We start from the raw sequence: 15,049 nt of genomic DNA on the forward strand, positions 1-15,049 counted from the left end.
AGGGGGCTTCTATCAGCCTTTCACTATATGATATTCTGGAGTTTGGCCATCACAATAGCTTATCCCCAGAGATGGCGGTCATCAATGCCTTCCCTCCCAAAACACACATGCCACTCCTCACATCATGACGTGCAGTCTTATTCCCCACCCTGGGATCTGGGTTGGCCTTGGTGACTTGATTAACCAACAGAATGTGGCAAAAGAGATGTTCTGGGACTTCCAAGGCTGGGTAATAAGAAGCCTTGCAGCTTTTGCCTGGTGTCTTGGAATGCCTGCTCTGGGGAAAGTCAGGCACATGCTGTGAGAAGCTCAAGCTACAGAGAGAAGTCATGCGTAGGGATTTAGGTTGACAGCCCCAGCTGAGCTCCCAGCTGACAGGTACTATCAACTGCCAGCCACATGAGCGAGCCATCTTGGATGTCCAGCCTAGTTGGGTCCTGAGATGATTCCAGCCCCCGATGACATATGACTGTAAGCTCACAAGACACTGCAACTGAGAATTGCTCAGTGAGCCCTGTTAACCCACACAACCATGCAAGATGATAGTAAATTGTTGTTTTAAGCCACTACCTTTTGGTTCGTGGTTTATTATGCAGCAATTGATAACCAAGCCACTTGAAATAAAGAGGAATTACTTCCAAACAGGGAGAACATAACTTCTCTCTATTCAATTCTGATGGTGCAAGAGCGATGCGGACTTCTGACTGAGCACTCGTAAAAGCTTGATGAGTGAACAGTTAACTGGAAGGACAAAGGTGGTACCAGCCAGCCTGTGAGGTCCCTGATGGTGTCTTTGTCTTCTCCAGGGCACCGAGTACCAGGCACTGCCTAGAGGAAGTGTCTGAGCAATGTTAGAGTGGAAGTGAGTTAAAATGTCCATCCTTTGATGCTCTGTTTTTATCACCTATCATGGTTCAAAGATCTGACTAAAGCAAGAATACCCAGATAAAGAATCAGATATGGCTGAGTATATCTTAGAGAGTGTTCAGGTTAGGAAAAAACCCACACACAGATTAGATTACAAAATCTGTCTCTGCAGCTCTGTTCAGGAGCATTACCTTAAGACACTGCAAATGCTAACCTCCACTACAGCATTCATGGCTGACTTCTCAGGGTTTCCTTCCTTTTCATTCCCCAAACCATCTTTTTGCCTTCTTTATATTTTATAACACAAATCACCATTCCTTCTCTATGTTTGCAGCCCTCACATACTGACAAATCTTCAACATGTACACATTTGTTGGATCACTTTTCTTTAACACTAGAAATACCTGCTTCCAAATGCTGGCTCCCCTTTTCTGAGTGCCTTAGTCCATGTTAGGAAGGCAGCCACAGAAGTGGAATGCTCATCAGACTGAGGGCTGGCAAGTGTAAAGACTCAACTCCAAATTCAACTTGGCCATGAACTGGTTGGATGGCCTTAAGCCCCTCTCACTGGACCTGTTTCCTCCATAGGAAATGAGGGGTTGGGCTGGATGCTTCAGGTGAAAGTCTGTAATTGCATCTGTTGCAGCCTTATCCCCCTTCTGCTATCTGCTGAGGCTTTTCCCAGTTGGCCACTGCATCTCTCTCCAGCACTCCTACTGTAGACCTTTCAGGTTTGTGTGCTATGAAAGAAGAGGTGTTTTTTTTTTTTTTCCCTTAATGACCCTCTATGTCATACATTTGTGCTATTTCTCTTTGTCTTCATAATAATGAGAAGAACAAAGAGATTCTATCCCTCTGAAGCCTGGAAGCAACAGCCAGTGACTGGTTGGTAAGCTCACCACTCTCTTCTGCTACTATTCTGCACAGCCAACCCTGGGAAACACTAGATCTTAGTCACCATAGCTAATTTCCATTCCACTGCAAATGTTTTTATCTAAAAGGATAGAGAATCAGGGACTTCCCTGGTGGTCCAGAGGTAAAGAATCCACCTTCCAATGCAGGGGATGAGGGTTCAATCCCTGGTCAGGGAACTAAGATCCCACATGCCACAAGGCAACTAAGCCCATGTGCCACAAGTACTGAGCTTGCGTGCCTCAACTAGGGAGCCCGCGTGACACAAACTACAGAGCCCACGCACTCTGGAACCTGGGTGCCACAACTACAGAGCCCATGTGCCCTGAGATTGCACCACAACTAGAGAAGAGAAAACATGCCATGCACCACACAACGAATGATCCCTCATGCCTCAACGAAGACATGACACAGCCAAAAATAACAAACAAACAAATAAATAAATATAATAGGACAGAGAATCAAATTTCACTGTGGGAACTAGAATCAGAATGTGAAAAAGATGCTGGCTCTTGGAACAATATTTATTCAACTGAATAAGAAATCAAGCAGTAATTGGCAAAGTAAATAGCTTTTTACAGAGCCATCTCTCCTGATTAAGCTTTTCCCAACTGAACAAAGATTTTTTGGTTGCTGTTACTGTTTAGAATAATATTTTCCAGGGTTAATTTTAGTCTTCAAATTTAATTTTCATACTTTTTCATCATGTTTGATTACTCAAAACAAAACTCACTTTTGCCCTAACTTTGAGCTTTATTCTTTTAAACACTTCAGTGGAAAAGAACTGAGCTTTCTCCTAGGCTGTGTGTCCCCTTACTGAGGTGGAGACGTGATGGTTAGCTACCTTGGTGGCAGCAGAGCTGCAACCACTGCTCCGAGCAGGGTCTGAAGCCAGCCAGAGGAAAAGATTTGGAGGTAGGAACCCTCGAGTCCTTGGTGCTAATAGCACAGGTGAGCATTCTCTAAGTCACAGGGCCGCTTTCAAAAACATAGCCACAGATGAGAGGAGGACAAGTGGGACCCATGAGGCTCTCTCCTCTCCCTTCTGCAAGCAGCGCCCTGCCGTCCTTACCTCGGGCACTGGAAGGGGCAGAGGTAATCATCTGGGATGGTGCTGAGTGAGTGGAACTCAGGCTGGAGGAAGAAGGGCTTGCCTGGGACGAGGACAGAACAGAGACGTTGGTGACTGAGCCCTGGTACCTGGGGTTGGGATACGCGAGCTGCAAAGGGAGAAAAATTAGCAGGATATAGGTCTGAATGGCCGGGATTGTAGGACCGGCCCAGAGTTGGCTTCTTCATGCCATGAGGTGCCCAGACCCAGTGTCTGATGCTGTACCCTTGCCCTGATGGAGGCCAGGCTGATGGCCAGCACTAATGTCACCCATAGCCCCAAAGGAGCAGGGTTGTTGGGTAGACTCTAGTGATGGTGCCCATGGAGGAGGCTAGACTTAACCATTCAGGATGCCACACAGGAGGGCAATCTGTCAGAGGAGCTTTCCCATGGGATCTCTAAGAGCAGCCAGGACTGAAACTAGATTTCCTTCTTGGGAAATAAGGCCTGGGAAGTATAACATGGGATGGTGTGGAGGAAAGACAGTTTTGCTAGCTCTGGGTATTCTGAATTCAGGAACTAGAGAACTAGGCAGGGATGCCAGTCCTCAGGCCAGACCAGCCAGCAGAGAGGTGAGTCCTCCAGGTGTGGTGCCCCAGCCCATTCTCCGTGGACAGCTCTGGTACCTGCATGTGGTGGTACAGGTCCTCGGGGGCCTCGCCCATGGAGCTGTCACCCAACATCACCACATTTCCAGCTTCACTAGATGCGTGTGAGGAGAGAGAGGATGATGAATGGCGGCCGGTGCCCATCAAGTTCATGGGGCTGTGAACAAGAATGGGAGATAGGGAGGAGTCAGGTCTGGAGCTGAGAGACTTTGCTAGGTGGAGTGGGGAGAGTCATGGGTGTGTGAAACAGTCATCCCCAAGCCTTAGCCATCACTGGTCTGGAAGGTCCCACAGCCAATGCTCATACCTGTCTGAGGCCTGGAGCAGTCCTGAACCCCACCCTGTTGCTCAGGAGCCCCTGGTCTGGGAGGGTCAACAGTAGCCTGGCATAGCTTCGACCTAGAGTTAAATGGTTTATGGCCACTCAGTCTGATGACATCAACAGTGTCCCAGGAGGAATGAAAGAGATATGCCGACTTGGGTCAAGGATCCTAGGTCCTCCTTGCTATGGGGTGTTTCTCTGAGCCAGCGCCCACCCCCTGCTGGGATCTGCTCCTAGGTCAGGGTGTCTTCCTAGTTTGGGGAAGCTATCAAAATAGCTACCTGTGAACCATCTGTTGGCCTCCTTCCATCTCTGTGGCCACAGGCTTGCCAACAGTTCTATCAATTCTAGGCAGCCCCCCATTCATTCGTTCCTTCTCATTTGCTGAGTGCTTACTCTGTGCTGACTTGCTGCCCACCTTGGAAAGCAAACTTAAGTGGGCTCCTCTCCAGGCTCATCCCCTGGCCTGGCCTTCCTGCCTTGAAGACTTGGAGTCTCCCCAGTGGAGCCCTGGCGACCATGACTCCTAAGTGCAGAGCAGCCACACCTTGATATCCACATCACCATGCTGTTCTCTTCCTTAAAACCAACTGGTGATCCTCATTCCCCTTGGGATCCAGTCCAAAGGCCTGAATGAACAGAGCCCATCTAGAGCTGGTCCCAGCCCCCTTCCAGGCCCTGGAATCCCACACTCCAGCCACTTGGCTCTACCTAGAGTGCTGAGCAGACCGGCTTGCTCATATCTTGAGGCATCTGCACATTAGCCTGGATCTTGCTCTATCACCTTCCTAACACCAACTCTTTTTGGCCCAGCAAACTTCTACTTATCCTTCAAGACTTACCCCAAATGTCCCCTCCTCCATGTTCCCACAATACCATGTACACGCCTGTCACCCAGGATGAGTGGATGCAGAGTGCAGATCCTGCAGCAGGAGCTATGTGTTTGCTGTGCACATGGGTCACAGGGCATGTGAGTACACACAAGCACTATTCTGGACTTCCTTGCTCTGATCTTTGACATTCAGACTTACCTTTGCGGAGGGGACCCTTCTCAGCCCTAAGGCCATACCTGTGCCTGTGGGTCATCTTGATGTTCTCGGGGCTCATGGGGCTATGGGATGCTAGGACATTTCCCCGCGGGGTGCTGGTGCCTGAACATGCAGGACTTAGCTTGTCCAAACCCGGAAACTCCTGTTGAGAAATGAATGCCCCTTCATAATACATAAGGAATTAAGAATAAATAAGTAACTAAGGGGTGAGAGGGAAGAGCAGGCTGGTGGCAGGAATATAAAAGAAAAAAAAGAATCATATACTGTTGGCTGAACCTGAACTACTGGCTTCTTTTAGGCAGTGACCCCTTCACGACTAAAGCACCCTCCTAATCACACCATGGCCTAGACCAGAGGTTGTAAGGCCTAGGTCGACCCACATCTGGAGTAGGTTGAGGTTGGTCTGAGTTCATAAGAGTGTGTTAACAGGCTTTCTCACTCTAGAAAAAGCAGAACAAGAGCTGGGAACAGGAAAGGAAGAGCTGTGTACCGCCTGCCAGGTGGCGGGCCCCTCTTACACAGGGACTGGAGCTGGGTTTACTGGATTGGTAAATGGTCCAGCTCCTAGGGACCTGGGTTAAGTTGTCTGAGACACAGTCTATGGGGTGTCAGGACACAAATCCTGATGCAAGTAACTGGAAAACAGCACAGCTCTATTTTAGCATAATTAAATTAAGTACGTAGACATCTTGGCAGAAACTTTTGATCCCAAATCCTCCTTGGTGACAGCACATTGGTTTGTGTCCCTGTTTGCAACTATGAGGAAACAAACTACAACTGTCCAGGTTTCTAGAAGTCCTTCACAATCTGTGGGCCCTAACTCCACTGGGGATGTTTCTGAGCTTGGCTTGAAGAAGCAGGAGGTTTCCCATCCCCTGCTTCTCAAGTATGTAGAAGGCTGAAATGTGCTTCTGCAGCCAGAGAGGACATCTCCATGTGTGCTCTGGAGACCCTGAGGTATGTGGGCGAGCATTTTGTGCTTTTTTCTGCAGTGACCTGACAGCCTGCATGCTAGAGAGCTCCCACTCCCCCGGTGGCCAGGCTCTAGCTTCCCTGGGTCACCTGCTATGATGGGGAAGTTTGCACACAGAGAGACCAGAAGTTTGCACTCAAGACCACCTGAACCCTACTCTCAGCCAGCCAGCATTCCCTGTAAGACCTCTGGAGGGAAACTAGCCCTGGAATACAGGCCCTGCTTCTGCTTGTGTGCATCAGTCCTTGGGTCAAACCCTGCCATGAAGACCTAGGAGTCAGGGAGAACTTCTGGGGCCTGGGCCAGCCCCCAAACATGCCTGACCCCTCTAAGAGAAGCCAGTACAAAAGTACCGCCCACCCTAGGCGTTCTCGGATGTGAGCCTGGGTCACCAGACATGATGGAGAAAGAGGGAGGGAGGGGAGGCAGGGGGTTAAAGGGGAAGGGGAAAGAGAGGGAAAAGAGGGAGAGGGAGGAGAGAAGGCTGGCTCAGGTTGTGCCTTACCTCTGTAGGTTCTTGGGATGAAAAATATCTCCAAAGAGATCCCTGCATGTGGGCCACATACTTTAGCTCAGAGGTCCCCAACCTCCGGGCCGCAGACCCTGGTAACAGTCTGTGGCCTGTTAGGAACTGGGCTGCACAGCAGGAGGTGAGCAGCAGGTGAGCAAGCGAAGCTTCATCTGCTGTTCCCCATGGCTCACAATACTGTCTGAACCATCATCCCCCACCCACGGAGAAACTGTCTTCCATGAAACCGGTCCCTGGTGCCAAAAAGGTTGGGAACCGCTGCTTTAGCTCTTTTCCTCCTCTTATGAAAATCTCTCTTCACTGGCACAGTGCATTGAAAAAACATTCTCTGTCCTTGAATATGACTCCTCCTTAGGGAGGAAGTGAATAAGAGGATCCTGGGCATCCTTCTCCTGGACAGAGCACCCACCTCTGCCTCCTGCTATTCTGTGGTGAGAACAGCTTTTCCTTCACATTAGCCTCTCCACTCTCTCTTCCCACCCGCCTTCTTTTGGCTTGCTGCACAGGTCTGGAGGAAGTGACACCTGGTTATACTGCAGCAGGGACAGGACAGGGATCAGCTTACGTGGTAGAGACTGGCTCGCATCATCTGGAACTGATCAATCAGCTTCTTATGCAGAGGGCGCATTTCTGGGTGCACGAACTTCTCATGAACTGCCAGCCCGACTCCAAGGACATGGACCTATTAGGGTGATAGATAAGGCCACTCTGTTAGCCAGGAAGCAGACCTTGGTGCTGCAGCTATCCAGCTATCCTGTGGTGCCGAGCCTTACCCTCCTACACACTGGCCTCTAATCCCGGCAAGACATACCTGCTCTTGCATGAGTTCCTTAAGCTGGGTGATCTTCTCAGCATCTCCTGGGTGCTTGGTGATGTAATCTTTATCAAAGAAGGCCTGTGAAAGGAGAGGCCAAGTCAGGAAGACTCTTCCCAGGGCTACTACTTAGGGTCTGAAGGTGCCACCTGAAAAGGCAGCCGGGCTGCCTCCTAACAGATATGCACACCAACGTACCTCTAGCTTGGCCTGCTTGAACCTAGAGCAATCACAGGTATGTTTTTTTGTATCTAAGAAGGACTGAAGGTGGCCAAGTAATCTAAGCCTGAATGCTGGTCCCAGTCCTTCATGGAGCCTGGGTTGGGCAGGCAGGGCTGGTGGCCAGGGTAAGGGGGCTAGTCTCTTTTTTTAAAATAAATAAATAAATTTATTTACTTATTTATTTATTGGCTGTGTTGAGTCTTTGCTGCTGCTGTGCAGGCTTTCTCTAGTTGAGGAAAGTGGGGGCTACTCTTCATTGTGGTGTGTGGGCTTCTCATTACAGTGGCTTCTCTTGTTGCAGAGCACAAGCTCTAGGCGCATGCGCTTCAGTAGCTGTGGCATGTGGGCTCAACAGTTGTGGCTTACGGGCTCTAGAGCACAGGCTCAGTAGTTATGGCACATGGGCTTAGCTGCTCCGCGGCATGTGGGATCTTCCTGGACTAGGGCTCGAACCCATGTCCCTGCATCTTAACCGCTGCACCACCAGGGAACCCCGGGGGCTAGTCTCTAAGCCAGCCCACAGCTTGCTCCTTGTGAAGGGCTGGGCTCTAGGGCTCCTCTTGGAGGCCACTTAACATCCTTCCGTAATCAGATGGACTACCCAGCTGTCAGAGTTCAGAGAATAAAAAGGAAGAAAAGGCCCCATCAGAGAGCTGTGCCATGGAAATAGGGAGTGGCGGGAGCTTAAAGCCTCATCCCAGGACCATCCTCGGTCAGCTGAGGCACAGCCAGGAGAGGGCCTGTTCCGAAGGCTGCCCTTAGAGGCTGGAACCTCAAGAAGAGGCATCTGAGAACCGCTTTCCCAGCTAGGGTTTGGTCTGGGGCCCCAGCTCACCTCTTGGTAGCGTGCAATGCCTCCGTTGACAGCGGCATCAATGACACCATTCAGGCACATGCTGAGCAGGTTGATGTTGCCATGCACCTGTTTGTGCTGATACTGGCTGATCAGGGCCCGCAGCTCCTGGTTCTTATTCTCAACCACTTGGATGGCATTCTCCAGGGGGCTCACCTCCACCTGGGGGCACACAGCAATGGTGTCATCCCAGGCACAATGACAACCCCTCCCTCACCAGTCTTGACAGCAGGGATCTATGACCTGTGATGTTGATTCCCTGCCCTTGTTCCTGTGGACTTGAGACTCCCTGAGCCCTTTCTGATTTGCTCTTCTGATTTGTAAGCACTTAGAAGTACAGTAAATAGTGAAGAGCCCAAGTTCTGAAGTCAGAGGTCTCTGGCTTCCTGGGCTTCAGAGAATAGCTTCTGCATTTGTAAATTGTGAGGAAAAAAAATACTTGCTGCCTAGGCGTGTTGTGAATATTAAATGAGAGAAGGAAGGTGCACAAAGCCTCCAGCATAGGATTGCCTGTGGCAGCCTAGGCCAGGCAGGTGGCCAAAGCACTCTTTCTCTCTTCAGTCCTTAGAGAAAGGCCCCCAAAGCAAGGACTGAGGAAAGATCTGGGAAAATCAGCCCCATCTGAAACATGTCTCACCAGCTCCCTCCTCTCCACTTCGAACCACCGAGAGATGCCAGGCAAACTGTGCGTCAGGGTCAGCGTGGTGCGCTCGATCCACAGGCTCTGCAGGGAGGGCACAGGCAGGTTCAGGCCATTAGGTGATTTTTACCATGCCCCGCCTGCCTGAAGGGTAAGACACTGGTGAGCTCCTGAGAAAGTGGGGCTTGCCCCGGTCTCGCTATAAGCTCTGCCCCTGCTTCCCTAGATTTGTTCACCTTGAATTCATTCTCCTTGTCCTTGGGGCCTTTGTGAAAAGGCCTGTCGTACCGGAACTTCCTCACATTGTTGACACGGTAGAAGCTCTTGACGCGATCTGGGACCCTGTCCATCTGCAGGACGTCCACATAATCTGGAATGGGTGTCACTGCATAGATCTGCAAGTCTGGGCAGGAAGTGAAGGTGAAACCCAGAAAGATTGAAAGGGAGATGGACCTGAGTGGCTGACCCCTGTCAGCCCCCCAAAAAAGAGAAGAAAACCACAGCCCCTGTTCCCCACTGGCAGCAGCAGCATTTCAAGGGGCAGATCAGAGCCAAACACAGTTAGACCCAGTGTTCCTATCTGCCCACCTCCCTACTCCAGCAGTGAGTCTCCTGAGCACTCAGTCAAGGTGAGATGCCAACAGCTAGGTGTTCTCCAGTGCCCCCTTAAGAAGAAGGGAAAGGGGTCAGGAGAATGCAGGCGCCCACCCTACAGAAATGAAAAAGCTGCAAGGGCCTGTGCGTAAACTGTATTTACTGCAAAACAACATTTTAACAAAATACTCTTTGAGATCTTGGTGGAGAGAGAACATATGGGTGTCTAACTGCCCTCCTCTCTCTGGAACAAGCTTGCCCCAGTCACAGTGACTGTCATGAGGTCTTCAAGGAAGCTGTGTGTGGAGAACGAGGGGCAGGTCAGTGTTTGTATTCAGACTGCCAAGTGTCCCCAAGACCACGGGCACTCCCCGTCTCCTCCCCGACTCCCTCTGCCCCCAACCCCAGAGCTGTGCCCCAGTCCTCCTGACAAAGGCCCAGGGTAACAACAGATGCATGTGGGAGTGGAGCAGGGCACAGACGTGGGGTATCCCTGTGGCAAGAGTCCACAGCGATCGCTGCTGGCTGCCTAGGCAGATCCTTCACAGGGCAGGGTGGGGACTAAGGTACTGGCAGCAGCCAACCAGAGGGATAAAGGACCCCCTGAAGCTCAGCTGATGACCAGGCCCCCAAGGCTAAGGGTATACCACTATCTCCTCTGTGAGGCACGAGTGCCCTGCTAAGTGTCAGTCAGTAATGAGGACATACTCTGCTTCAGGACTTATAGCTAACCTGGCCTGTATGGCCAACGACATGGCAGAGGGGCAGCTGACTGGGTGGGCCTCACCTCCCAGGATCCCAGCCCTCCTTCCCCTACCAAGTGTCAAAAGATACATTGGGCATCACACTGCAGGATGGTGTCATCAGGGTGGTTGGGGTGCTGCATGGCGACGGCCTGTGGGAACTCGCTGAGCATCCTCTGCTGGAAGGCCTCCAGCCTCTCGTAGTCATGGCCACGGCACACATATTCTTTGTTCTGCCACAAACAGGAGAGCACACTCTATGCCGTGCCTGCAGCTGCCCTTCCCCCACCTCCTGGTCTCACAGACGTGTCCTAGGAGCCCCTGTGGCAGGCACAGGGCACAGCACTCAGTCTCTGCCCTAAGGGAGACAATGGTCAAGAAAGGCGAGGAACAGCAGAAGGGAGAACTGCACTGTGGTGTGGCAGTCCGGGGCGGGAGGCAGGGCACAGGCTGCAGGAAGCTCGTGGGAGGGAGGGCTCCTCACACAAAAACAGATGCAAGTGGGGGCGGGGGTGGGATTTTGGAAACAGCCATGCCTGAAAAAGAGTCCTGGAAGGCCCACCTGGGTTAGTGTAGTAGAGAAGAGTGGGGGCAATCTATGTGGGTACAGTGACAACCAGGGCAACAAGCAAGACAGGAAAAGGCACAGCTAGAGAGAAGCTGCTTGGGGAGAACTGGTGGGAGGGCAACTGAAGAGGTCTGCAGGTGTGTGCCAAGGAGTGTCACTATGCGCGCCGCCAAGTAACTTAAAAAAGGGGGGTAATCAGGTCTGTGCTTTTTGTAGGAGCACTTTTACCAGCTGGAGAAACAGTCTAAACACTGCCCAGTGTCCAGTGGGCATGAATCAACCCGTCTGGCAGCAATTCCTTTGCAACTGTGTCAGCAGAACATCATTCCAACTACACATCTCTTAACACCTCATATTACATCATACTTGGTACGGGTTAAGTCTCAGTTTTTCTCTTTGTGGACATGAAGGCATGACAAGGCACCTTCCACCCTGTTGCTCTGCCTAACTCACAGCTGGTCAACAGTGAGTGGCTGAAGAAGGCTCCTCTGAAGCCCTCTGCTGACATCTGTCTGCCTGCCTAGCTACCTCACCAGATTCACGTTGACAAATGGTGTCAGGCATTGGCAGCCCCTCTTGGCATGTCTTCAGAGGAAAGGGGAGAGAGAGGTTCCACAGGGCCAGCCCCACGCTTCTCGGGATAGGGATAATCACAGGCCAGGCTGTGGATGACCTCAGCCGTTTTGGAACAGGAATTTTGCCCACTTTTCACGTCTTCTCTTACTATGGGAGAACTCAGCTAAGGCTAGGCTACATGTCCAGATGGATCAGAATGGAAGGCCAACACTGGAAGGGAAGTCAAGGTCAGGAGGAGAGACTGGCCTCTCTGGTGGAACAGAGGACAGCAAGGGACATTTCTAAGTCCCCTGCTTCATAAAGAGAACTGACAAAGAAAGTAACTGTGAAGAACTGGCCTTTTCACATCCACTCACAAATGTACAATCCTCACCAGTGTCTGTTCATGCGTCAAATGAAGAGAAACAGAAATTCCCCCAAGGAGGGAGGGCTGGATGTTTTCCTGTCTCCATGAAGATTAGCAGATAATCCACATTTGTGAAGCAAGACGGGCAGATGGTCCAGAGAATTCAAACTGACAGAGCTAGAGTAATAGGTGGCCTATGTATTCAGGGAAGGTGAAAGAGTAGCCTAGTATTCTGGGGAAGACCAGCAGGAGGAACGCACATGGCATTGACCTTGAGGCTGGTTGCTGGTTTTAAGTCTGCTCAGGTGAGAGCCCCAGCATCCCCACATGAGACAGAGCTGGCTGCCACTGCTTTCCACTTTGTCCTTGCCATTTGCAAGGCAAATGGTTACCTCCACTGGACCTACTCCATCTGCCACAGATGAACGGAGCAGCTGAGGGAAGGGAACGCAACATGTAGCCAGACCAGGCGGATCTGTATGCAAGAAACATAGCTCCTCACGTGGAAATGAGGATGGACTGACGGGTGATATTTCCTAACATCCTTTGTTATCTTTCCTCCGTCACTGGCACCCTTGAAACCACATCTGAACATTGAGACTGTCACTTGCAAACATTATATGAATGGCTCAGATGCAGATTCTATGCCAGGCCCTACTTGTCAGGAAGCTGAGAGCCCTGAGACACTGATGTTCCCCGTGACATGAACATGAGGGGTGGGAGCCGGGTGGAACCATGATGGAGACCTCCTGCTTGATAGACAGAAATGGGGAACACCAGGGCCTGATTTTGTAATAACCAAAATAACGACGTTCTGGAGTAAAACCTGGTCGATGATGTACAAATTGTGGGACTAAACAAGGAGAATAAAATGACAATAAAGCATAATTTGCAAAGATAAAATGAGAAAGAAATGTTACAGGGCTAGAATCATTAGCTTATCAAAGGGTTTTCTAGAGATGCGTTTGGCTTCTAATTTTTGTACTATTCCTTCTTTCTCATCTGTTGACCTCTACCCCCAGTGCTGTTGTATGGTCTATGCTGATGGGGGCAACAAACGTGCTGCTTCTGATATGCCTGGACTGAATGGTCCTTAGAGAGTGAAGGAGGTCCAGTGTCCTGAGGAGATCCTCTACTCATTCACATTCTGCTACTAGAAACACTCTCGTGGAATAGAATTAGAGCCTTCTGGGAATCACGATCAGGCAGAGAGTGTTTGCTGTCCCGTCACTATTACTAGTTCCTATAGAAATCATTTTTCTTTTTAGCCTAGAATGATTACTGCCCAAGAAATCTGCATGTTGACCTGCCTTACATGTGAAATGTGGTCAACCTGGACTCTGTTGCTTGGCAGACTGGCTTTTTTAAAGGAGCCATTAAGCTCAGTTGACCTTCAATGAGATACCAAGCTTCTTATTGCTCACTAGCTAAAGCAATTTCTCCAATAAGATAGGATCCCAAACACATTAAAGGAATCCTATGAATTTTCCCAGCTGCTTCTGGGACACTGAACCTTAGTACAATATTGGAATTGTGGACAATCAGAGCTAGTCTTAGGTCTCAATTGCAGCCCTAAGGCTCTTTCATTAGCACAACTTCATTTAGGTCACCTGAGAACAACGAATCCCTATGGGTTACAACCTGCACGCCCAAGCTGACTCCTCCTGGAGCCTGTGGGTTGTGCTGGATAAAGACAAAAAAAATCGCAACTGGTGTCAGTATGTCTATGTTCAGTCATTCCTTCCACTCTGTTTATAACCCAGCTCAGGCTTTCCAACAATGGTGGGGAAAATCGCTGTAATCATCATGGGCCAGAGAACTGGCTGCCGGGAAAGGCTTTCCACAGCCAAACCCAATGTTTGGCAGCTCCCACAAACCCCAGGAGCAAGGGGGACTATCCTCTGACATCTCTCAAATCCACAGTTCTCCACCCTGGCTGCACAGCCTACTGTCGTGGTCAGGGCTGTACTGATGTCCTGTCTGGCTGAGAACAGTCACAGTGGAGGATTCCAGGCACTGGAAATAAGTTGGAAAGTTTCTAAACATACTACGGGACATTCTTACACCCTGGTCATTTCCTGCAGGAACCTGGTTGATTTGGTAAGAAAACCACCCTTATACATTCCAGGTAGCTACAAAACAGTACTGCTGAGAGAAACAGAGTCTAAAGTTGGTAGCCAGTCCAGTCAAATAAAGCCAAATGCTTTTTGTTGACTGGTCAGTCCTTTAAAAAGAAGTATTCAGTAGAATAGGAAAACGGTTAAAAACAAAAACACCAGGTTATAAATAAACTATAGCCAGGACATGGAAACAACCTAAATGTCCATCGACACATGAATGGATAAAGGAAGATGTGGTACATATATACAATGCAATATTACTCAGCCATAAAAAGGAATGAAATTGAGTTATTTGTAGTGAGGTGGACGGACTGTTATACAGAGTGAAGTCAGAAAGAGAAAAACAAATACTGTATGCTAATGCATATATACGGAATCTAGAAAAATGGTACTGATGAACATAGTGGCAGAGCAAGAATAAAGACACTGAAGTAGAGAATGGACTAGAGAACATGGGGGTGGGGGGGTGTGGGAAGACATTCGGGAACCTTTTTGTAACCTTGAAAATGTTGAAGTATGTGGGCCGAGCGATGGGATTCAGAATGTCCTGCTTGAGCAGTGGAGGAGCTGAGGGTGCGGGGTGTGGAGACTAATATCACCCTGTTTGGTCCTGAAGGATGGCTGGTTAGCCAAAGACGGGTAAGATTCCTCAGAGGAGGAACAACCTAAGACAGGCACAGCCGCAGAGGGGCCAACAGGGGTGGTGCATAGAGCCTTCCTTATATCACCGTGTTTGGCCCTGGAGGATGACTGGTTAGCCAGAGACGGGTAAGATTCCTCAAGGGAGGAACAACCTAAGACAGGCACAGTCGCAGAGGGGCCAACATGGGTGGGACACAGACCCCCAATATCTGAGAGAGGTCTCCTGCCCCCAGGGCTGTTTTGCTCTCCACACCCAGCTCAAATCCACACCTGCTCAGCTCGGACCCAGGAGGCAAACAAGGATCATTGCCCCAGTCATGTGAGGCCTTTGATTGTTTATGAGTGTAACCTGAGAATGTTAGCCCACGAACTCAATAAAAGCAACCTGGGATGAGTCAGCAGGGCTCTTGATCCTAGAGGTCTTGAGTCCCCCGGTCCCATCTTTCTCTTCAGTCTGTGTCTGTGTCTTCTTCAAGCTTGTGGCACCCGTCACTCACCTCGAGTCGCCGAGCTGGTCTCGGCAGGGGGGAAGGGGAGGCTGGGACGCAGTGAGAGAGTAA

At 50.1% G+C, this 15,049-nt stretch overlaps 1 protein-coding gene across 1 annotated transcript in view; it reads right to left on the reverse strand.

Annotated features, from left to right (window-relative positions):
* Positions 1 to 15,049, reverse strand: part of DOCK3 (dedicator of cytokinesis 3) — a 432,492-nt gene that overhangs the window by 12,418 nt on the left and 405,025 nt on the right. The window contains exons 40-48 of the mRNA XM_057706148.1: positions 10,329 to 10,470; positions 9,137 to 9,303; positions 8,898 to 8,984; positions 8,243 to 8,422; positions 7,183 to 7,266; positions 6,937 to 7,053; positions 4,890 to 5,011; positions 3,517 to 3,655; positions 2,852 to 2,999 (exon numbers count right to left, since the gene is read on the reverse strand). Of these exons, the coding sequence (XP_057562131.1) occupies positions 2,852 to 2,999; positions 3,517 to 3,655; positions 4,890 to 5,011; positions 6,937 to 7,053; positions 7,183 to 7,266; positions 8,243 to 8,422; positions 8,898 to 8,984; positions 9,137 to 9,303; positions 10,329 to 10,470 (1,186 nt within the window). The remainder of the gene's footprint in view (positions 1 to 2,851; positions 3,000 to 3,516; positions 3,656 to 4,889; positions 5,012 to 6,936; positions 7,054 to 7,182; positions 7,267 to 8,242; positions 8,423 to 8,897; positions 8,985 to 9,136; positions 9,304 to 10,328; positions 10,471 to 15,049) is intronic.

The sequence above is a fragment of the Hippopotamus amphibius genome, chromosome 13 (assembly GCF_030028045.1).
Source record: "Hippopotamus amphibius kiboko isolate mHipAmp2 chromosome 13, mHipAmp2.hap2, whole genome shotgun sequence".
NCBI lineage: Eukaryota > Metazoa > Chordata > Mammalia > Artiodactyla > Hippopotamidae > Hippopotamus > Hippopotamus amphibius.